Here is a 24,670-nt window from a genome sequence, read left to right as displayed (position 1 = left end):
GGAGTACAGGAGTTTAAGTAAAAGAAAGGAAGAAAGAAAGAAACTAATAGAGGAAAGATATCTAGAGCCAGGTGTGGTGACGCATGCCTGTAATCCCAGCATTTGGGAAGCTGAGGCAGGAGGATGGTTGCAAGTTCAAAACCAGCCTGTGTTATGAAGTGAGCCCCGAGGCCAGCCTGAACTGCATAGTTAGACCCTGTCTCAAAAAGACCAAAAGATAAATAAATAAAATCAAAATTAAAAAACTGAAAGATATCTAGAAATTTTCCAGGTATTTAGAAATTACACAGTAGATTTCTAAATAACCCAAAGATCAAAGAAATCATAAAGAAAAGTAGAGATTATTTCAATTGAATGAAAATTAATATAACATAAGATTTAAGATACACAGTTAAAGCAGTGATAGATTATATGCTTCTATCAGAAAAATCATAAATGAATAATCGAAATGTCTATCTTTAAAGAAATCAGATAGACAGGCATGGTGGCTCATACCTAGATTCCCAGAACTCAGGAGTCTGAGGCAGGAAGATCATTGCAAAGCCAGCCTGGGCTACACAGAAGGTTCAAGGCCAGTCTGAACTACATAGCAAGACCCTGTCTCAAAAAGAAAAGAAAAAGAAAGAAACCAGATTGTCGATGTCGCTCCCGGCCGGCAGGAAGGACACACGACAAAGTCTGGCAGTGGACAACCTTTTCTTTTATTTTCTCTCCGTACAGCCTGCCCTGGGATCGCTCCCAGCCGAAGCCTCCTCTGGTCCGCTCCCCGCGGCTCCTTCCGTGCTTCGCTCCGAAGCCTCTACCGGTCCGCTCTCCGCGGCTCCTTCCGGGCTTCTACTTCCCCCCAGGGGTGGCACCAGTATATATACGGATACAGTGTCCAATCATGTTAAAGTAAGCAAGGCAAGCTGATTGGCTAACATATTATTGAGCGGGTTGTTTACGCGGTAAGCAGGAAACTAACGTGCTCGATGGGAGGGGTAATCTAACTCAGGCTTTACTCTTTACCACAGGCCGCATGATCGCTATATGCGGCGGCTCGGCAATGTGGTGGCTCCCAACATCTCCCCCTTTTTTATTTTAAATAAGTCTACGCATCGCAGCCCGTCCTGAATTGAGTGTAGAGGCCTATGCCCTGATAGGAGGCCCACCAAGGGCTCTCGGCGTCGGCCCGGGTCGGCCGTCCCCGAGTCTGCCGAGGCCCTGAGGCCCTCGTCCTTTTTCCAGGGCCAGGAAGGAACCGGACGGAACCTGGATGCACACAGGCATACACTCATGTCGCTCCGCATGATCCCCCCGGGGCGACATTTGGTTTGGGCGAAACCTAGTAATTCAGCGGCTTTCGTGCGGTATGGGGTAGGGCCTGTCTTAGGTTGAGTCATGCTGGGGAGGCATGCTCTTACCCGTCATTGACTCATCTACCCTGCTATATCATAATTTTTTAGAGGAGGAGTGTGGGAAGCTCACCGTCCCTAGACTCGGTCGTAGGCTAGGCGAGCGAGCCATGCATATGCCTGAGGATCTTCTTGTCCATTTCGGGCTACCGCTATTTCTATTCATCTTGTTGGTTGGTCTGTGATGGATCTCCGGTAGGGCAGGTCTGATCTTCAGTCGAGGGCTTTGTCGCCCGTGTCAGTCTCTCCGGTACCCACAGTGGTTCTCGTCCCGATTCCTGCAGAAAAACACAAACTGCGCCTCGGTTCCAGCTGATTACCGGATCCGGGCCCATCCATTGTCATGCCATAGATAACCGCGCCTTTGGAGGCAGGCCTTGGCTTACTCCCCCTTTTTGTTTTTTATTTTTTATTTTTTATTTTTATCTTTTTTTTTTTTTTATTGGTATTTAATCGAACTGGCGATTGCCTGCTTACAAGGCAGGCGCTTATGCCGCTGAGCTAAATCCCCAGCCCCCATTTCCTCGACCGGCGTTTTTCTCAGCCTGCTCGGCAGAGAACTCTGTGTACCAGGCTCGCCAATCCAGGTAACTACCCGAGGGCAGACACGCCTTTGCCAGCTGAATCCAGTCCGCGGGGGTGAGGGGCCCAGAAGACAGGTTCTCCAGCATGGCAATGGTGTAAGGCGCAGTCGGCCCAAAGGTTGTAACTGTATTTTTAAGTTCTCTAATCTGCTTTATCTCAAAAGGCTCCCATGCATTACGTCCCTGGCCCATAGCTACTTGTACAGGAAATATCCTGTAGGGGCCACTATCTATCCCAGGTGGTGGATGTACCTCATGAGACAAACGTCCCCCCTGCCAAAGCCGCCTGTAAAAATACCGACCCGCCGGCGGCGGAGCATAAGACGGCGGCCGTGATTGGGCGGAAAATGGGGGCCCGTGCATCACTTCCTGTTCTGGCGAAAGGGGAGGGAGCTCCCACGCGGCCGCCTCGTGGCGAGGGATCGCTTCCGGGAACAGCCCCCAAGGTGGGGCGGAAGGCTTCGCCTCCCTCTCGCGCCAGGGGGCGCTCAGGAGCTCTCTACTCCTCCGCAGACCAAGTTGAGCGGAGCGCAATTCGCGGCGCAATGCTGGGAAAGAACCCTGCGACTCCTTATCGAGTGGCCTATCCTCTTGGCATCTAGGCTCCTTGGTCTCATCGTTGTCTAAGCCTTCCTCGTTCTCGGAGTCAGACGACTCCGAGGCCTGAGCCCCGTCTTCCTCCTTTATATCTTTGTCTCCTTTGACGGACCCCTCCCGGGAGCTCCCTGACTGGGCCTGCTCAAATACCCTGCGTACTTTTGTAAGCTCTTGAGAGCTTTCCCCGCAACCACCCTCACTCTTAGTGCTGCTACCTAGCATGTTTCCCATTTTTTAATATGTTACTCACCGCGTGAGGCCCAAGGAATCCGCCACTTACACGTGAGCCTGAGAGGAGTCTACAAACCCTGTAGGTGCGCGCCACCCAGGGCCCAGGTTTATCCTCTACTCACCTGTCTTGCAGCTCTGCGTTGGAGCGTTGTCCACTGCCATGTCTCGGGGGTGATCAGTCCCCGTACGGGCCACCAGATGTCGATGTCGCTCCCGGCCGGCAGGAAGGACACACGACAAAGTCTGGCAGTGGACAACCTTTTCTTTTATTTTCTCTCCGTACAGCCTGCCCTGGGATCGCTCCCAGCCGAAGCCTCCTCTGGTCCGCTCCCCGCGGCTCCTTCCGTGCTTCGCTCCGAAGCCTCTACCGGTCCGCTCTCCGCGGCTCCTTCCGGGCTTCTACTTCGCCCCAGGGGTGGCACCAGTATATATACGGATACAGTGTCCAATCATGTTAAAGTAAGCAAGGCAAGCTGATTGGCTAACATATTATTGAGCGGGTTGTTTACGCGGTAAGCAGGAAACTAACGTGCTCGATGGGAGGGGTAATCTAACTCAGGCTTTACTCTTTACCACAGGCCGCATGATCGCTATATGCGGCGGCTCGGCAATGTGGTGGCTCCCAACACCAGATAAAGAAGAGCAAATGAACACAAAGGACGCAGAAGATGCCAGGCATGGTGGCTGTAATCCTAGCACTCGGGAAGCTGAGGCAAGAGGATCACTGCAAGTTCATAGTCAGCTTTTAATACATAGTGAACTCAAGGCCAGCTTGAACTACACGGTGAGATCCTGTCTCAAAAAAAAAAAAAAAAAAAAAAAAGACAGAAGAAAGAAAATAGTACAAATAAGACCAGAAATCAATTAAAAACAGGTTGGAGTGATAGCACCTGTCAAGTATATACAGAGCTCTAGGTTCAAGCCCCAGCACCCCCAAACACAAACAAAAAAACAACAAAGAAAATAAATAAAACAGGGCCGGGATTTAGCTTAGTGGCACAAGCACCTTCCTGGCAAGTGCAAGGTTGTGAGTTTGATCCCTAGTACAAAAACAAAAATGAACAAACAAACAGAAAACTCAAAGAAAATAAATACAATCAAAATAAGTGAAACCAAATTTTATTAAAAATATCAATGAAATCAAAAAACTTCTAGCTGTGCTGACCAAGAAAAAAACAGACACAAATTATCACAACCAGCAATGAAGATGTTATCACTGAAGAGGTTAAAGATATTAAAAGGCTATTACGAGGATGTTACAAACAACTTTATGCCAATTCCTTCAAAGACACAACTACCAAGGCACATTCACAAAGAAAAATATATCCTGAATGATCCTAGAGCTATTAAAGAAATTGAGTCTGTAGTTTAAAACCTTTCCCTACAGTAAAATCTAGACCAGATGGTTTCACTGATAAATTCTACCCAGCATTTGAGTAGGAAACAACACCAGTTCTACACAACCTCTTCTGGAAACAGAAGTGGAGGAAACACTTTCCAATTCAGGTCAGTATCACTCTGATACCATAAACCAGACAAAGACACGAGAGAAGCAGGGAAAAAGAAAAGGAGGCAGCAGGTGCAGGGCTGCTGCTTTTGTTCCAGTTACCTGGGAAGCTGAGGCAGGAAGAGTACTTGAGCCCACAGAGTCTGAGACCAACCTGGACAACATAACCGGTACCCTGTCTCAAACAAAACGAGAACAGGACAGAGAGGAAGTAAAGGGAGGGGAAGGGAAGGGGAGAGAGAAAATTCAGTATGTCCTATACACACAGATACAAAAATCCTCAAACTTTTAGTACGTCAGTGCTACATTACAAAGATACTGTTATGGTTTATGTCTAGATGTCCCCTAATGCCCAAAGCTGCATGTGCTCATTTGCAGGGCTTTTGGGCAGTGACTGCACACTGGGTAAATCCACTGATGGGTTTATAGCTGAGTGCTCTGGGAGCCGGAGCCTGATAGGAAGAGGTGGGTCACGTGGGTCACCAGGTATCTCCTGGAACACTCACACCCCTCCTCCTGCGTTGATCCTGTCTGCTTCCTGGCTATTACTGATTGCCTCTGCCAAGCTGCCCTGCCTTGGAGCCAGCTGACTATGGATTGAAATCTCTACAAACTCTCAGCCAAACTCTGACAGCTTGTGGGTGTTCGGTATATTGTCCCAGCAACAAGAAAAGTAACTAAGATATTATACTACAACTCAGTGGAATTTATCCTGAAATGCAAGGCTGGCTCCACACTTAAAAAATTATTTACTAAAACTCACCCTATAAACAGACTAAAGAAAAATCATTTGATTTTTCAACAAAGGCAAGAAAAGAATTTGCCAGAATCCAACATCTGAGATAAAAATTCTCAGCTGTGCTAGTCGGCATTCTGTCACCGTGACAAAACACCTGAGATAATCCATTTAATAAGGGAAAAGGCCTATGCTGGCTCAGTTTCAGAGTTTCAGTTCATGGTAGTTCTGTGTCTGCTCTGGGTATGCAGTGGCCCTGTCAGTCGTGGTGGAAATGCTTGGCTGGAGAGGCCCGCTCACCTCATGGCAGGTGGGAAGCAAACAAAGCAGGCAAGAAGCTGGGGTCCTGTGTCTGCTGGTAGGGAGCCCCATCCCCTTCCATGACAACTTCCTCCACTATGGCTCACCTTAAAAATGCTCTACCAACTCTCCATAGTGCCACAAGCCAGTGACCACGCCTTTAATACGTGGCCCTGAGGAGGATCCTTACTCCAAATTGTATAGCATCAGCAAAACAAGGTTTAGGTGGAAATTTATTTAACCTGAGCAAGGACAACTAAAAAAAATACCACCTAAAAGCCTATAGATAGGAGAGTTACTGACCTTATAAAATTGGAATTAAAGAAAACTATGGAGTGGATTTCAGCATATGAACTTGGGCTAGACATAAATATCTAGACTATCGCTCCCATTTTACAGATTAAAAAAACTAAAATGCTCAGAGTACAGACCTTCATTTCCCCAGGTACCACATCTCAAATTTGACCAAGGGCAGACCGAAAATATCTGAGAAACAGTCCCATCTGTAGTGAACATAGACAAACCTGCTCTTGTATGCTGCTGCTTAAATAATACAGTGTAACAAGGTTTTACACAGCATGCACCTGGCCTCCAGTATGGTAGGTAATGCTGTGACGATTTAAAGTACACAGAAGGAGGTGTATAGGTTATGTGCAAATACTACACTGTTTTATGCAAGAGCTTGAGCACCAGCAGATTTTGGTATCTGCAGGGGTCCTGGAACCGGGGCTCCCTTCGATATCAAGGGACTACTGTATTTAAGAAACTTTCTGGGCATTTGACAGTGACCACAGGATGGGGCTCGGATGCCAATCATATCCAGGCGATCTGATTCCAGAGTTTCCTACCTATATTACTTCATTAGAGCAAGGAAATCAAAGTGTTAAAACATGCTAGAAGCTAGGGCCATCTTTCCAAGGAAACTGCTGTGGTAGATGGTGAGAATCATCATCATCATCATCATCGTCATCATCATCATAACTCATTTTTGCATTGCACTTTACACATTAAAAGGACACTCAAATGCAGTCTCCCTTGTGGGCTTTCATTCCTTGGGGCAAGGACTTTCTACCGTAAACGATGAGGGATGAACCCACCTTCCCTACTGGTGAGTCTGCAGGCTACACAATCACAACACTGCAAAGCCAGCAAATGTCACAGAGGAGATCTTGTTAGCGAGTGGCAGCAAACATCACTTGTGTTCTGTGAAAAGTGAGACTTCCAAAAGCAAGAGTGGGTGGGGTGCTCTACCCCTGCTGTGCTCGTTCTTTTGTTCCTGAGACCTGGGAGAATCTCAGGGCTCTGGGATGTACCAGGAAGCAAATAGGACAGAACTGAGCCTTTACCCCAGGGTTCAGGCTCCCTTAGGACAGGCCTGGCCCATGGTATCACGAGCCCAGTGTTGCGAGTCCACCATTCTCACCCTGCTCTGTCCTGGAAATCATAACTGTGGACAGGGCACTGGAACAGCAGTGCCCAGGCAGGGGGCTGCCAGGGAGGAAAGGCTAGGAGAGCTGCAAGAAAAACCAGGTGGAGGGGCACAGACCCAGCAGCCCGGGTGAAACCATCGTGCGGCTGGTCAGAGCACCAGAGTAACGGATCTGGGCAGCAAATCCTGCTCTGGCACCTATTGGGTATCTGGTGGTGAGCCTGTTGCAAAGCCTAATATGAGATTCCTCACCTGGCCAGCAGAGCTGGGGAACCACAGGGTCACACATTATCTCCTCCTTGTGCCCCACCTTGGACACACTTGAGCAGCTGACCCACTTCACAGAGACTGTGACAGGAGGCACATAAGTGATATTTTCCCAACATCTATGTGATATTTTTCACAGTTTTTGCAGAAAGTCATTAACACCGTTAGCCTATTTCCGGTATCTCTAAGAGGTGAGTTTAAATGCCTGACTGTGAGAATTCCATTCAGAGTTTGTGCCGAAGGCCCAGCGCTTCATAAATGCCTCATGCAGCTTGCTCTGTTAGAATCAGTATGTGAGTTACCTGACAAGCACAAATCTGATCATACAACTGCTGCTTAAATTTCAGTAGCTTCCCTTTGGCCATCAGATTACTTGTCAGTGAGTCTTTCATTTTCTAGTTCCTATTTACCTACAGCATCTCTTACTATTCTCTCCCATTTGCCCCACTCTTCTAAAATGAGTAACTAAAGTCTTTAAAGGGCCAAGGTACTTCAGGATCACAAGTTTTTATTTAGTGTTGTTTCTATCTGGATTGCCTTACCCTTGCTTTTGTCCTGCAAAATTTTAAGGTATTCTTTAATCTTAAGGAAGCATATCTTGCCTGATAAAGTTAACGCTCTCAACTTTTACTTCTGGTTTTTATTTTTATTTATTTTTACTTCTGTTGCAGCTCATAAAACCTTCAAATACAGCAGGGCATAGTGGTGTGCACCTGTAATTCCAGCACTCAGGAGACTGAGACAGGATTGTTGCAAGGTGGAGACCAGCCTAGGCTACAAAGTGAGCTCAACAGCCTGAACTGCATAGTCAGATTCTGTCTCAACATGACAAAAAAAACCCCCTTCAATTATAGTGTTCACTCCCATCTATTGTAATTATTGGTTTGCAAACCTGTTCATCCACTTTTTTCCTATAGGACAGGGACTCCATCTTTGTGGGTGGGGGGCGGGTACTAGGAAATAACCCAAGGCTTCTGAGTTACAACTTCATCTTATTTTCATTTTTCGTTTCGAGACAGGGTCTCACCAAGTTGATTTGTTGCCCAGGCTAGTCTTAATTTACCATCCTCTTGCCTCAGCCTCCCAGAGTGCTGGGATTAAAAGTATGCCCACCATCCCTAGCTACTACATCTTTTAAAATTCTCTCATATATCTACTACAATTCTAGACAGTAAGAACCCAACACATGCTTTTTAATTAATCATTTGAAATTAAAATGTCCAAGCTACTGAAGTGCTGTATGTCATTCCTTTAGGTTATTGTGGAAAGGGTTCTGAATTTTCAATCACTGAGACCTTCAAGATTCATTCAAAATCTTCCAGGGACCTAGACACAGTTTCTTTCACTATGAACTGGGTTTGTTTATGTATTGGAAGGGTCAATAATGTTGACCAAAAAAAAAAAAAAAAAAAAATATATATATATATATATCAATTGCTGGCTAATAGATGTACTAATGAAAATTGGTATACTTTGTAAATGTATAATAATGACAGCATTTACAATAATAAAATGATTCACAATGTGAAAAATAAAATTAAAATGTTCATTTCCAACATTCTAGACAATAATGAAATGAAACTTTACCAAACAGCAATCCATCCATGCTCTTCAAATATGCTTGTTGAATTATTTGGGTGAAATGCAGTACCAAACGTACTAACAAATTTCCAATATGAATTGATATGCCTTCGATGTGTTATATGTATGTCAAAAATGATAAATCTAATGTATTAGGTAAATTTACAAATTTACCAAATGTTCCAAAATTATCGATCTACAAACACACACTGGTGCTCCACTGTGTCTGTATACTGATTATGTCAGGTTTTTTTCCCCCCTTAAATTCTCATACATTTTATCTTTGGGGTTTTTCCTTTTTTGTGGAGACAATATACAGCCCAGGCTAGTTTCAAACTCACAGCTATCCTCCTGCCTCAGCCTCTTAAATGCTGAGATTAAAGGCGTGCTGTCATACATTTTAATTTTCTTATACATTTTAAAATTTAAAATAAAAATATTCATATAGTGTAGTTGGGACAGTGGTGTGCACATTGGAATACATCTCCTTGGGAAATTCACTACAATCTAGAGCATGACCCTTAGTCTCACCGACCATGGAACCTAATTTGGCAAGAAATTTAGTCAAGCTCAGAGAAGACCAGTACACACACAAACACCTTATAGTAAGAAGCAGATCTAATACTGGTTTAGGATTTCCAGGAGGAAAAGAGTGCTTTTCTACTCAAAGAGAAATGATCTGATAACAGAAGTAATCTGATTTAAATACAGCCTCAAAGTGGATAATTGAGATTAAACATCGGATTCTCTTGTACTGATAGGAGAAAAGAACGTTCAATTTCATGCTTAATCACACGCCAGAGATTTTGGCAAGATACTCGTGAACGGCTTTAAATCTGGTACATAGTGACCAACAAAACGCAAAACAGGGAACCAAGTTTTCACTGGACACTGCGTTCACCCCGGGTCTATGGTGTAGCGACTTATTTTCTCTCTGTGGAGAGCAGGCCCTCCTCAAAATTAGCTCAGTCCACCTTGCCAGGACTATTTCAGGAGCTATCGGAAAATGAGTACTGTAGTTCCTTGATGTCATCTCTATAAGACAGACAAGGTTCCCTGTATACAGTACCAAACAGCATAGGGTTTCTCCAATTTTATTTCCACCCCACGCAAACTCTCCAGCACTTCTGAATTCACGTTTTGGCTGGGGCTTGTTCTCACGGCGCCGCCATGGCACCATAATGAAAACCCTGGTGGGCTACGGCGTCACTGGCCACAAGCTGCAAGTGGGTCAGCGCTGTGCAGGGAGCAAGGTGGGGAAACCCGGGCGCTCCCGCCGCGCCCCGCCCTGCCGCGCCCTTCCGGAGCCGCGCCGAACCTTCCCGCGTGCTGCCCACGCTCTGGCCCGCGAGCCCCGACGCCTCGAGAGGGGAGAAGCTTGGGCAGGGGACCAGCGGAGACGGGCTGGCAACGCTCCTCGCTTCAGAACCGGCTCCGAAGGCAAATTCCGAGCCTGCACTCACTAAACACCCAAACGCCCGGGACGTCGGAGGCCTGCAGTGGACCCCATGTGCAGTACACAATTTAGTCCCGCCGGCCACGTCAGGGAGGGGGCGCTGGATCCTCGGCGAGACGTGGGGGCGGGGCCAGGATGCCGGGAGGGGCGGGGCGCGCGCCTGAGGACGTCATGGGAGCGCGTGCGCCGCCGCTGGCCGGGCTGGAGCTGCAGCGGTTGGAAGATGATGCCTGTGGCCGAAGGACTTGGCTCGGCATGCGTGGCTGTTCCCTCTGTGGATGCCGAAGCCTCCGTCCGTTCCCGGTCATGAGAGGTCAGGCTTAGGGAGGCGGGCGGCGGCAGGGGCCGCGGCGGAGGGCTCGGGAGACCAGCAGGGGTGCTGCGGGCTCGGGCGTGGGTGGAGCGCTGTCGGGGATTCCGGAAGAGTTGCTGTTTTCGTTACTTCGTTCCTATTCCTCGTTTTTCCTGTCTGTGCGTGGAGGAAAGTGGAAGGGTTCTGTGTTTTTATTTATAGAAAGGCACAAAATGTCCTACCAAAGTCGCTCTTCAGAGACTTGAGAAAATACATAGCACTGTGGCTTGGGCGGCTCAGCGGAAGCCGTCAGCGAACCGAACTGCTCCCCAAACAGCCCCCGTGTAACTGCGCTTAGGTAAACCTGGTGTGAAGTAGAGCGACCCGAAGGTACCTGGCGATCCCGCTGGCGTCTTCCCGGAAACGCGACGAGCTCGGCAGCTGCGATGGGCGCTGCGTTTCGTCTGCCGGGTTCCACCTCTGGCGTCCGCGTCCTAGGAGACCCGTGCTGGATCGCCTAGGGAGCTTTCCCTGCCCACGGCCTCCTTTCTGACACCCCCTTCCCCTGGAGCCCAAGCCACTGAGGGAGACATTTTTAACCGTCTTTAACTGTCACTATCTGTATTCAGACTGACACGTCACCTAACAATTACATGGTGACTCCTCCAAAATATCCCGATTTTAAAAGTGTTTAGGTAACTTTCTTTGGGAAGGGGAAGTACTCAGTATTCTTGGTAGCACCATTAATTATTTGAGCTCTTATTAGCGTTGGGGAAGCTGTTTCAGCATAAAGCGAATTTGTAGGTGAAATGTTTGTTTCCTGGGATAATAAGGCATTGAGATGTAATTACTTTTTTCTTCCTAGTCTTTCCAAGCATTACAAAATACTGACTCACTGTCCCTTATGAAACTTCTTTGATGTAGGAATCTTATGTCAGAGATGAAACTGCTTCAGTTGTGTGCAGAGAAAAGGTACCAAAGTATTCATTATGAATAGCAGTATTCTTATTAGCATCTGCTGGGACCCATACTTTATGACTGTTTTGTTAATGCTTTGTGGCACTGAGAAGTGGAAGCACCGAGTGAAACTACGTGTTTTTTGGTACCAAATGTACCCTGATAGATGACCCGAAAATTCATCTGGTATGACTATTGGCCATTCCTTTAATAAATAAAAGACACTGAGTAAGCAATGTACTGTCTACACTTAACTGTTCACTTGGAGTATCTTCTGCTTTTATTTTTTAGGAGACAAACCCCTAAAGCAAAGAAATCTAGATCAAAGAAAAAATACTCAAGGGCCATGCAAGCCAACTGTAACCAACTGCACAGTTCTTCAGGAACTGTAGGTGGTGAGGATGCATCAACCTCCCAGTGTATCCATGCAGCAAGACTAACTGGAGAAGGATCTTGTCTTCATTCTGGTGATGTTCATATCCAGATAAATGCCATACCTAAAGAATATGTTGAAAATCCAAGTTCCAGAAATACAAGGTCCAGTGTCCACAGCTGTACTCATGGATGTGTACACAGTCGTTTCCGGAGTCACTCCCACAGTGAAGCAAGGCAGCCTGATGACACTGCCACAGAATCTGGAGAACATGGAAGCAGCTCCTTCTCAGAATTTCGCTATCTTCTCAAGTGGCTGCAAAAATGCCTTCCATATATTCTGATTTTGAGTGTCAAACTTTTTATGCAGCATTTAACAGGTAGGGCATAATAAGGCATTGACTTGTTTAACTGCTAAATGCAGTTAATTTTCTTTCATTATTGGTAATCTAACTTACGCATTTCAGCTTTCTGTTGGCTTTTTAAAATTTGTTTCCTTTTAATTCATGTTATTAGTTTATGTCGTCCTTTGGGTTTTTTCTTTCAATTAACCTAACCTTATTTTCTAACAGGGATTTCTCTTGGAATTGGGCTGCTAACAACTTTTATGTATGCAAACAAAAGCATTGTAAATCAGGTTTTTCTAAGAGTAAGTATAAAAAACTAAAAAAATTATAACTTTCTTGGTATAAAATTATAGAAAAATAATACTGAAATAGAACATTAACTTGAGAGAAATAAGAATAGAATGTTTTAATATTCCTGATACATTTGATTTTGTTACTTAGATGACTTGTGGTAAACTTTTTGACCTAATGCTGAAGAGAATTTCTGTATTTTCTTTGTATGTTTGGTTCCTAAAGAAAAGGTAGAAGGGGGCTTGGGAATGTAGCTTAGTGGCACAGTGCTTACCTGGCAAGCTCGAGGCCCTGAGTTTGATTCCCTGAGTTCAATTCCCAGTATCAAACAAAGTAGAAGGATTAAAAGGCTTTGGGCCCAGGGCATAGCTCAGCTGCACAAGTGACTGCTTGGTAGCACAAGGTTCTCAGTTTGATCCCCAGGACCAAAACAACAAAATTTTTTAAAAAGGCTTAGACCACACTATTTGATATTCTTGGCAAATGCCAAATGCCTTTCTGTTTCCTGAATTAATCTGAACATAATAGGCGATAGAATCTCTTTTAAAACTATAGTTAATGCATTATAAAGTTTTAAATATGTAAATAAAGGTGGTATGAAATAATTGAGTATTGTACCGTTTATAAGTTTCTCTTAAAGAAAATTAAACTCAAGGAGTTTTTCTATAATATATGAGTCCTAGTCACACAAATCACTGGAAAACTAGGAAAAGTTATAAAATTTTATCTTGAGCCTTCTTTAAAGTACTAACTCTTCATTAAAGATTCATGCATTCTGATCTAGACATTTATAGTAGAATCTATCAAAATAAAGCAATTTAATTCACTTAAAACTAGTACAGGTTGGTTACTTCGTCTGAAATGCTTGATACCAGAACTGTTAAAGAATTTTTAAGATTTTGGGGTATTTGGATATACATGATGAGATATCTTGGGGATGGGATCTAAATCTAAACACAGAATTCACGTGTATTTTTTTACATACGTCATACACATAGCCCAAAAGTAGTTTTATACATGTTTTTAGGATGCCTGTGTTTTCAATCCAACAAGTTTTGAATTTCCCACTTGGGGCTTCAGGTCAGTCCTCAAATAATTTTGGATTTGGAAGCATTAGAGATTTCTAGTTTTTGTATTAGGATGCTCTACTTATAAAATGTATAACGACTTTCAAAGCAGGTACAGTAGCACATACCTGCAATCCCAGGTATGAGAGGCCAAGGCAAGAGGGTTACAAGTTTGAAAATAGCCTGCAACTTCATGAGAATCTGTGTCCCAAATAAAAGGCCCTGGAGCAGTAGCTCAGTGGTAAAGCAACTGCCAGGTATGTGCAAGGCTCTGAGTTTACCACACACACAAATTTTTTTTCTAAATAAATTGTTAAACTCTTATAATTTTTGTAATTCTCATTTTGTGGAAGTACAAAAAAGGGAGCTGAAAGGTAAAGGCTACTATGGGTGGGTCCTTTATGTCCACTTGTAAATTGGCTTCTTTAAAAATACAAGTAAAGGGGCTTGGGATTTAGCTCAGTGGTTTAAGTACCTGCCTTGCAAGCAGGCGGTTGTGAGTTCAATCCCAGGTACCGCTTAAAAAAATAAATAAATAAAAATACAGGTAAGATTTTACTTAACCACGAGAAAACGTGTATTTTTATAATTTTTTAAATATGAGTAACATGTTCATTGAAGATAAAAGAACGATTGGTGATGATTATAACTTAACATTCTGTATTTTTATTAAGATTAATCTAGAAAAACATTCTAATTAAATTAGTCTACAAGTTTAATACATGTTTGAAATTCTGGCATAATTCAAAGTAATGGATTATAAAATTGCTTGTTTTACAGGAAAGGTCCTCAAAGATTCATTGTGCTTGGTTGCTGGTATTCTTGGCAGGATCTTCTATTCTTTTATACTATACCTTTCATTCTCAGTCACTTTATTACAGGTAAATTACAGTTTCAAGTACGTATTTTTTATATAGTCGTATTCCATAGCACTTTGCTTGTATCTTATAGCATCTAATACTTACTGTAATATAACTAAATGTTTACCTGTCTCTTCATGATTGAGAGCTTTAAGAGACTTGAAATTGTGTCCTTAATGCCTCTGCACACACCAGGTGCTCAATAAATAATTATTTGATTATTGAGTTTTTGTTTAATCATTTAAGTATCATTAAGTGATTATTGTTAGTCATTGTTTCTAGACATAAAGCTTATTAAAAGAGTAGGTGGTAAATTCTCAGATTGGGGTGGTACTAGCCTGAATTTTCAGTTTTAATCAGATAATAAGTCTTTATTTTAGTGGAACTGAGGATACAGACAAATCTAGGATAGAATTTATAGGCAGAGCCAGTAGACTCGGATTGAATTAGGTTGGACAGGTAAGAAAAATAAGAATGGGGGCCGGGACTTAGCTCAGTGGTGTAAGCACCTGCCTGGTAAGGGTGAGGTCATGAGTTTAATCCCCAGTACAAAAAAAATAATAATGATCTGTGAATCTAGGTTTGGTGGCACATAACTTGTATTTCTAGTACTCTTGGAGGCTGAGGCAGGAGAATCACAAGTTTGAGCCCAACCTCAGCAACTTAGTGAAACCCTGTCTCCAAAAAAGGAAAAAAACCAAAAGATGCGGATGTAGCTCTGTGAAGGCCCTGGGTTCAGCTGCTAGTACTGGAACAATCAAACAAACAAAACTTCTAGGTTTCTAGGCCATGCAACTATTATTTTTACTGGGTTGGGGAAAGGAACTGGTTTTGAAATCCATTTTGTTTGACTAGATTCAGTGTTGAGAGGCCATAGTAGAATTCTTAAAAAGTGGTCTTAGGTGTCATAAACCCACAGTAGACATGAGTGCTACGGGTTTTGATAAGTGATTAATATTTGAAAGTTACAAGATTGGACAAACTAGCCAAGGAAAAAAGTAGAATAGGTTCAATCCTAGATATGACACAGGGAGAACAGCAAAAAAGAAATCATTAGTCACATATGAGAACAGCTATGAGGGAATGGTGTTAAGAGGTTAGAGAATGATTTGGGGGTATAGCTCAATGTTAGAGCACTTGGCTAGCAGGTGTTAGGCCCTTTGACCTCAAATAGCAAAAAAAGTACAACGATAATTCAGAAAAGTAGAAAAAGAGAAGTGGCCTTCAGATTTAGCAATACAGGGGCTGGGGATTTAGCTCAGCGGCATAAGCACCTGCCTTGCAAGCAGGTGGTCATGAGTTCAATCTGCGGTAACAATAAAAATGAAGAAGACAAAAAAAAAAAATCAGATTTAGCAATACATGGGGATGTAGTGATCTTGATCAGTGGGAAGAAGAGATGGGATTCTGACAGTTTGGTTAAGGAAACAATGGCAAATGTCTAGTACAGTATTAGATTTTTAGTTTATAGGTCAGGAAGGTGTTAACCATGGTAAACTAGGGAGACTTCTGCCACCCCACCTCCTCATACTTGGGATGACTGAACCTTGGGCCTTGTTCATGCTAGGCAGGCAGCTCTGGTGCTAGGCTACCAGAGTTCTTTTTCTTTATGAAAGGAGATTTGAAATGCAGACATTTTTAAAAGTCCTGTTAAGTGGTAGAGCACTTACCTGGAATGCATGGGTTGGATCACTAGCATGGCAGAGGAAGAAAAGCCCTTTTGAGAGGAACAAAATGATGCTATTTATCAGAGCTTTGCCATTATTTTGCTAAATTCATATATACATATAAAAGTAAAATATTTGTAGCAAATTTAAAATCCTTATCAACACTTTACCTTTTTAAATTGCTGTGGTAAATTTTGATGTGTTTCTCTTGATAGCTTAATTTTCTTGAATCCTACATTGGATCATTTGAGCTTCTGGGAAGTACTTTGGATTGTTGGAATTACAGACTTCATTCTGAAATTCCTCTTCATGGGCTTAAAATGCCTTATTTTATTGGTGCCTTCTTTTATCATGCCTTTTAAATCAAAGGTAAGAAACTAACTGAATACTATATTTGGAAGATGTTAACAAAGCACATTATGCTACTTAATTTTTGTTTAAATGTAATTGTATAGTTTTGTAGTCTGCTGAATAACATAATTTTACTTTCATATCCAGCCTGAAACAATTTGCTCAAGAACTTGAACTAAAATATTAAGCTATTTGGATAAAATCAATTACATTTGCTTCATTCTGATAAAAAAATCAATCCTCATATATTGAGAAAAGACTAGATTCATACTTCTCCATGGCTTTAGCAGTTGATTGTAGACTACATACAGTTGTTCAGTGGGTTCTGATACTCAAAAACTTTAAACTTTCACACTCAGCAAAAACCTGTAAGTTTGTAGTATATAAAAAAATTTTCATTGTGTCATTCTTGAAATAACTTGAAACAATACAGTGATTAATATGTGAGGAATAGGATAAAATGGTTCTAATTATGAATAATTATTATTTATATTACAGTATCATATACTCACAATGTTCTCAGTGTAATATTATTTGTGCTATACCCTTAATAGCTTCAGTAATTATATTTGTTTTCTTTTTCCTTTCTTTTTAGGGTTACTGGTATATGCTTTTAGAAGAATTATGTCAGTATTACCGAACTTTTGTTCCCACACCAGTTTGGTTTCGTTACCTGATAAGCTACGGGGAGTTGGGTAATGTAACTAGGTGGAGTCTTGGGATATTGCTGGCTTTACTCTACCTCATACTAAAAGTAAGTGATACTGTATATCTTGTCACTGTGTCATGATTCATGTAATGGTTATTGATTTTACATACGACTAATTCAGCCTCTCTTAACGGTCCCCCTACCCTTTTTTGTGTTACTGGAGATTGAACTTATGACCATGGACGTGCTACATAAGTGCTCTATCATGCCCAACTCTTTATTTTGGGCCAGGGTCTCACTAAATTAATTGCCCAGGCCAACCTTGAACTTGTAATCCTGCCCCAGGCACCACCATGCCTGGCTCCTTAACTGATTTAAAGTTATGTTTGTATTTACTTTGAAGTAACAGCATGTTCTATATCTGTTTTAATATGGAGAGCTAGATATGATGACATGTGCCTATAGTCTGAACTATTTGAGGGACTGAGGTGATTGTGAGTTCAAGGCCAACTTAGTCAACAAAGACCCTGTCCTCAAAAAGAGCCAGGTGTGGCACATGGTTGTAATCCCAGCATTCTGGGGGGCTGAGGTAGGAGTGTCACACATTTTGCCACTGCCTAGGCAACTAGCAAGACTCTGTATCAAAGTAAAAAAGGGCTAAGGCTATAGCTTGGTACAGAAGCTCTGAGTTCAATTCTCAGTACCCCCCACAGAGAACATGGATATGGTGAATTGCCACATAACATGGATTATTAAGGAGGATGGAATAAGTAAGTGGAGTATAGCATAACCATCCTCAACAGTAATATTTGCCATACACGGAATTTTTTGCTGTTGTTGTTGGTACTTGCGATCGAACTCACAACCTTGAGCTTGCTAGGCAGGTGCTTATGCTGCTGAGCTAAATCCCCAGCCCCCATACATGGACTTTCAGAACAAGTGAATCCAAAAAAGTTGCTTTGTATTTGAATAGGTTTGTCTTGATCAAATTGTTAATGCTAAGTTAAATTGGTTAAGAGTTGGCACAAATCTGGAAATTCAACATTCTAAAATTAGACTTGAAATATATTTAGAATAAAGTGATTTGGTATGATACACAATGAACATTATGCTAATATGACAGTTTGACATTATAAAGCTTCTTTGGTTTTTGGGTATAGCAGATAGGGTTCTTTGGACTAATTATCTGTTGTTTTCTCTTTCAGCTTTTGGACTTTTTTGGACATTTGAGAACTTTCAGACAGGTTTTACGTATATTTTTTACACGACCCGTAAGTATTTTTTATCAACTGAAGAAAATTACCTTCTGTATAATATAACTTTTTAGTTTAGTAGTTTTAGAAGTATGGATTCCATGAAGTGACCTTTTTCTTTTGAGATTATTTTCTAGTACTTTGGCCATTGTGGCTATGATGTAGGAGTTTTAGTAGTTCCATCAGTTTTTTAAGCTACACATTAAAGCTACCCACTAGTTACTGCAGTACTTTATGTATTAGAACGTGTCCTATTATTTCAAATCATTTGACATTTTAAACGATTTCTTACAAGCACTTAATGAACTTTTATTCCTTTTTCTTTTTGAAACCCACAAATGGTTTGTATATTTTCACTATGTAGCTTATATGAAAATGCTTCCACTGTAATTTATTATTTTTGAGGAAAGCTCTCACCAAAAATCATGTCCCATGCAGTTTTCGTATTGGAAGCAGTTTCTCCATTACTTAATTCTTTATGCACAAATTCTTTATGCACAAATCAGTCCACAGCATGGATTTTAATAATAGACACTTCAGTGTCAATTATAAACTTACTATGTGATTCTGTTGCTATTACTTATAAATTGCAAAGAAATGGTATCATACAAAAGGCTGATACACTAGTAGCCTCAAAGATTTCCAGTATCTAGAAGTGATCACACATTTCAGTGCTTGATCTTCAGCTTTGCAATCTATTAAATTCCTAAACAGTTATTTGCTTCAGGGGATTTACAAGAATGTTGACCTGATAATACAATGTTAAAAAAGTATTGTCTTAGGGGCTGGGGCATAAGTGCCTGCCTTGCAAGTAGGCAGTTGTGAGTTTGATCAACGGTACCGATAAAAAGGAAAAAGACAAAATAAATAAATAAAAAAAAAGTATTGTCTTGGGGCTGGGGATTTAGTTCAGTGGCATAAGCGCCTGCCTTGGAAGTGTGAGGTCATGAGTTCAATCCCCCTGTACAGATTAAAAAATATATATAATATGGCCTACAGGTGATCCAGACTGACCAGCCAGGCACCTTTCTTTGTCTGTGTTCTTTACTGTAGTACTAGGGATTGAATCCAGAGCCCTCACACTGAGCTTTACCACATGCCCTTTTTAAACATCCTGTTGAGGTAGGGTCTTGCTATGCTGCTAAATTAACCAGGCCTGGCTAAAACTTTGTGATCCTCCTGCCTCAGCCTCCCAGAATGCCAAGATTATACACATGCATGGCCATGTCTGACTCAGCCCTGTTCTTTAAGAAATAAGTTTTGCTAAACTTTAACACACATCCTATTTAGAGAAGATACAATAAAATCCAAAAGAGTTTAGCCTTATTCAAATTAATTCAGTACCATCATTCATTTTACTATAATTTATCTATTAAGGTTTATGCTTGAAATACCCTGGAAAAAATGCTCTGTGGGCTGGGCTCAGTGGTAGTTGATTGAACACTGTGAAAAGAAAAAAGCTCTCAGAAACCAGTTACTGACACTTTTATTCCCTAGACTTCCTGAGATATCCCAAACACATATTCAAGTTCTTTAACTTTACCAGGGAAATGGCATTCACCATCAGGGTAAGCTCATCTGAAGGGAGAAATACCAGACAAGTGATGTTTTAGAAGTTTGTCAGCATAAGTATCTGCAGTATACTCTGCTAAATGATACTTTACTGAACAGCAGTGGCATCAAGATCATCTAACAATATCCTGACCTAATTCTGAAATTTTTAATGTCTCGAAATTTAATCTTTAATTTTGGGGTGGTTGTTGAGACAGCATCTGGCTTTGCAGTTCATGCTGGCCCTGAGCGGATAGTAATCCTCCTCTGCCTCTTTTCTTAAGCACTGGGATTACAGGTGCATGCCTCCACACCTGGCTAGTTTTTAGCATTTTTATCCCTTGAGGTTTGATTTTGTTATCCCTAGACATAAGTACAAGAATTTTAGATCAGCTTCATGCGTGTTGAGATAAGTTATACTTTATCTGTTCCCATGACTTTGTAACATTTTAATTTGTTCGAATTTCCTTGAGTGTTTTTAGCTGTCACATCTAAATTTAGTGAACTGCATTATTAGCTAGATGTGGTGGCTTATGCCTGTAGTGCCAGCACTTCGGACGCTAAAGCAGGAGGATCACAAATTTTAGGCTAGCCTAGGCCAACGTGGGCTCAAGGATAGCTTGAGCTACATAGTGAAACCCTGTCTCAAAAAACCAAAAAAATTTTTAAAATTGCATTATTGTTCTTTCATTTATTTTGTCTTTTTGAGACAGGGTCTCACTATGCAGTTCAGGCTGGCCTTGAGCTCACTCTGTAGCCCAGATTGGTCTGAGACTTGCAATGATCCTTGTACTTAAGCCTCAGTGCTGGGATTAGAGGCATGCACCACCATGCCTGGCTTTGTTCATTTAGGGTTGTTTTTTTTTTTTTTTTTTTTTTTTTGGTCTTTCTTTTTTATCAGTACCAGGGATCAAACTCACGACCACACACTTTCAAGGCAGGCGCTTATGCCGCTGAGCTAAATCCCCAGCCCTGTTCATTTTTTAATACCAGTTACACTATCCCAGTGACATCTTGCCATTAGTTTCTTTGTAAATTTTGCTTTATTAGTCTTTCATTGTACTAAATGTTCTGGCTTTTATTATAACAAGAGGTAATAAAAATTTTTTTTTGATTAGTATCAAGACTCTTTACTGGTTCTGAAATTTACCTTGGAGACCTTTTAGAAAATAGATTCCTAGGCTGGGCATGGTAGAGCATTGACTGTAACCCCCAATGCTCAGGAAGCTGAAGCAGGAGGACTGCTATGAGTTCTAGGCCAGTCTGAGCTACAAAGTGAGTTCAAAGCCAGCCTGAACTGCATAGTGAAATTCTCTGCCTCAAGAAGGCAAAGACAAGGGCTGGGATTTAGTTCAGTGGCATAAGCGTCTGCCTTGCAAGTGCGCAGGTCGTGAGTTCAATCCTTGGTACCAAGGGAAAAAAAAACAGACAAAGACAAAACAGGAAGGCTGAATTTCTGAATCATACTATAGATGTTGGCTTAGAATGAATGTCCAGTGTGGAGTACAGATGCCTTAGTTCTGTGGTTATATCCTGTATTGGGATTGAACCTAGAGGCCTCATACATGTTAGGCAAGAGTTCTATCATTTAGTCACATCCCGATTTCTAAAGCAAGCTCTTCACATGGCCTACATTTAACTAGTCTTATTTTGGATTGACTATAAATTAGTGCCATAGGTAATAAGTGGGTTCAGTTTGGCAATCCTGGATAGTAACATATATGGATGTAAATTTTGTAATACTTAGTTACATTTCAGATTGCATAGTTTTTTAAAGCTGTATGTGTTGAATTTGAAGTACTTGTATCATTTGGGAGTCCAGTGGAAAAAAGTCTTCCACAGTCCTTTTATGTATTATGTAATGGTTTTACCTTGAGGTAACCAAAGTATGGGTCTGCACATGTGGTTCCTCTATACAACTTATGTCCTATGGGAAAGTTTTGAAATGCTGGGTTCCAGAGAGATTTGAAAAGTACAAAGTATCTATCTGAGAAACAGGAAAGAAATTTATAGCTGAATGTAACTTATGTTCATAGAGTTATGGAGTAGCTGCCAGCAAGAGACAGTGTTCGGATGTGGATGATATTTGTTCAATATGTCAAGCTGAATTTCAGAAGCCAGTTCTTCTCATTTGCCAGGTAATTACATTTTTAAGCAAACAGAATATAGCACTTTACTGTGACTTAAATCACATTTATGTTTGTTACATGGCAAAAAAGCTACAATATTTAGAAGGCACCATTCAGAGTACAGTACATACTAGTAACTTATTCACAATTAGGTGTTTGGTAGATTGACAAGTCTTGTCTCTTACATTTTTATGCAGAAGAGTATGTTTTAATTAATTTTATTGGTTCATTTTAGATATATGTAATGATCACCTTCATTATAGCAGAGGATTATGTTAAGGGGAAAATAATTCAACTGGCAGACAGGATACCAAAGTGATTGAAAAATGTACTTTACCTCAGCCTCTCTTGTCTTTTTGAATGTCATACTTTCTCCATTTTTTCACTTGTAAAATGTAAGGATTAGTCCTCTCCAGAATTCCTTTCAGCTCTAAAGAATGATTCTGTGTAATATGAATATAAAATGTTTATCAAGTATAAAATTTAGTTCTTAATTCTCTTACAGCATATATTTTGTGAAGAGTGCATTACCTTGTGGTTTAACAGAGAGAAAACATGTCCCCTCTGCAGAACTGTGATTTCAGACTGTATAAACAAATGGAAAGATGGAGCCACTTCATTACACCTTCAAATATATTAATGGTATAAATTATTAAGGCCACAAAACACTAATATGGTAATTGTGACTATTTGGTAAAGGCATTAGAATGTATTTTAAGGACTTGACAAAAAAATGTTTCCAAATTGTTCCAAACTTTTACAAGGCTTATGTGTGTAGTTCAATTTATCAAGAGTAAATGAAAGAACCTTAAAAGTATATAATATTCAACCTAATAATATGCAATTTATTATACCCTTTTTTGACACCTAATTGCAGTGTTAAATTGTAAAAATATGTTTTATTATTATCAAAACAGCAATTAGAATCCAGTGGTTTGAAAATTCAGGTATTCTTTCCTGACATTGTTTTTGGAATAAAGAGTATTTTCACAATATTTTAAGATATATAATCCAAAATTTCTTCAACATTGACTTTTATAATTGCCATTCTAAAACAGCTTAAAGTTTTCATAAAATTTGTATTTTTAAATGAAAGCTCTAAATATATTTTACTTGTATATCACTTTCTAAATGAAGACTAGTTTACTGAGGATGATATATTTTAATGTTGCATTCTCTATAGTATGATTAGTAATCAGTGAGAATAAATGATTTAAATTCATTTGTTTGTGGGCCTTACACCTGCTTCCTGCCATCATCATTAACATTCAGTCTTGCTTTTTGTACAGTTCTGTGGTGTATCTTGAATGTTAAGCTTATTCATGTGGGGGCTAGGCTATAGCTTAGTAGTAGAGAGCTTGCCTAGCATATATGAGATCCTGGGCTTAATCCCTGCGATTAACAAACAAGATCAACTCTATAAAATTTTAAAGAATGCCTGTATAACTAATCTGTTCCAGAAAAATTTCAATTTTAGGCTTGGGTCACCATTAATTGGGATTGTAAAATGTACATTTCAGGGCTTAGGGTGTTGCTCAATACCAGAGTGTTTGCTAGCATGTGATAGGCCCTGCATTTCATCCTCAGCACTAAGTCAGGGAAAAGCTTGCACTCAGAAAATCATAAGCTTTTTGGATAATGTGGTTTGTTTGCCTCTAGGTAATTTGTGCAGTGTGGCGGAAAGAGGAATCAGGCACATTTCTCTTTCCCCTTGACCTAAGGAAGATTCTCTCATCTAGCACAGAAATCTTTTTGTTTTTTTAGTTTGTTTTTTGAGGGTCTATCTAGTTCAGGCTGGCTTCAAACTCCTGGTGATCCTCCTGCCTCAGTTTGCTGAGTGCTGGGATTTCAGACATTCACCACCATGCCTACCTAGAAGCCTAAAGGACTGCTACTGATTATATCAAATTTGAGAGTACAGTGCTTCTGCCTGTTGATTACTATCTGTCGGTTTATATACAAGGAAAAGATAATACAAAAGACAAGTTGGAAGAGACAGAAGACAAATTTGCAGTATTGAGAAGATGAAGGCTAAGCCAGCACATGGGTTAATAAGAAAGTGACAATTGGATACAAGTGAAGTCATTTTTTTGTGCCTCTGTAGTACCCAAATTGACAAGGGAACCTTAGGAAGTCTGTAGCTTTTTCCCCAGGTAAATACTACCAGGTTGTAAGTACTATTTCTGTTCATCCATCACAATATATTTCACTTTCTTACCTACTTTGAGAATCACTGCAAATATTTAAACAAGTTTACTTGGCCTTAAATCATCTTCCTGCTTTGTGAAACTTAATTGTATTATTTAGATATTTGGCAGAAGTGAGTAAAACAATTTAAGATTAAAATTGAGCTGTGAAAGAACTGAAATGATTTCTTGCTTGGAATGCAAAAGTAACATTCAGCTTTATAATTACCTGCTTCCCCACACCTGCTTAACTTAGTGGGTACTGACTGAGACAGCTTTGTATCTCAATATGATTAAATGACAGTTGGTGGCGATTTTGGGCAGGCAAAGAATTGAAAATGGAGAAAAATATAACAGTTATGCCACCCACTCATAATGGTGATTAACTGGATGCATTTCTATACTTCTGTTTTCTAGTCCTTTACCTGAGAGAGGAATATAGTTCCTAAACCCAATTCAGTGAATTCAGATCATGTCCTCTAAAATATTATTGTATCAGCATTGAGATGCTGCCATGTATTATAGAAAAGTATCCGTTTGAGAACTACTGTGAGAGAGATCATGCTGGCAAGTGTGACATAGGTGGTTTACAAAAAATGCTCATCTTACAGTATAC

At 41.0% G+C, this 24,670-nt stretch overlaps 2 protein-coding genes across 3 annotated transcripts; one reads left to right on the top strand and one right to left on the bottom strand.

Moving 5' to 3' along the window:
* Positions 1-679: 679 nt before the first annotated feature.
* On the bottom strand, positions 680-8,453 carry LOC134476471 (igE-binding protein-like). Its single transcript, XM_063250877.1, has 2 exons — positions 4,416-8,453; positions 680-3,598 (listed from the first exon to the last, which is right to left on the bottom strand). Exon 2 carries the CDS (start codon positions 2,804-2,806, stop codon positions 1,883-1,885), a length of 924 nt encoding a protein of 307 aa, XP_063106947.1. The 5' UTR covers positions 2,807-3,598; positions 4,416-8,453; the 3' UTR covers positions 680-1,882.
* A 1,784-nt stretch (positions 8,454-10,237) lies between these two features.
* Rnft1 (ring finger protein, transmembrane 1) lies at positions 10,238-24,230 on the top strand. 2 transcript variants are annotated; one of them, XM_063250876.1, is made up of 10 exons: positions 10,261-10,395; positions 11,299-11,346; positions 11,623-12,083; positions 12,276-12,352; positions 14,189-14,289; positions 16,151-16,304; positions 16,882-17,040; positions 18,141-18,206; positions 21,776-21,877; positions 22,374-24,230. In XM_063250876.1, exons 1-10 carry the CDS (start codon positions 10,361-10,363, stop codon positions 22,506-22,508), a joined length of 1,338 nt encoding a protein of 445 aa, XP_063106946.1. In that variant the 5' UTR covers positions 10,261-10,360; the 3' UTR covers positions 22,509-24,230. The 2 variants fall into 2 exon arrangements, with proteins under 2 accessions (XP_003469498.2, XP_063106946.1); XM_003469450.5 differs by lacking the exon at positions 11,299-11,346 and having other exon boundaries at positions 10,238-10,395.
* The last annotated feature ends 440 nt before the right edge of the window (positions 24,231-24,670 follow it).

The sequence above is a fragment of the Cavia porcellus genome, unplaced genomic scaffold (genome assembly GCF_034190915.1).
Source record: "Cavia porcellus strain 051 isolate PalLab524CR breed Dunkin Hartley unplaced genomic scaffold, mCavPor4.1 scaffold_6, whole genome shotgun sequence".
Lineage (NCBI taxonomy): Eukaryota > Metazoa > Chordata > Mammalia > Rodentia > Caviidae > Cavia > Cavia porcellus.
Note: the sequence above shows the minus strand (reverse complement) of the source record. Positions and strands in the feature narration are given on the sequence as shown.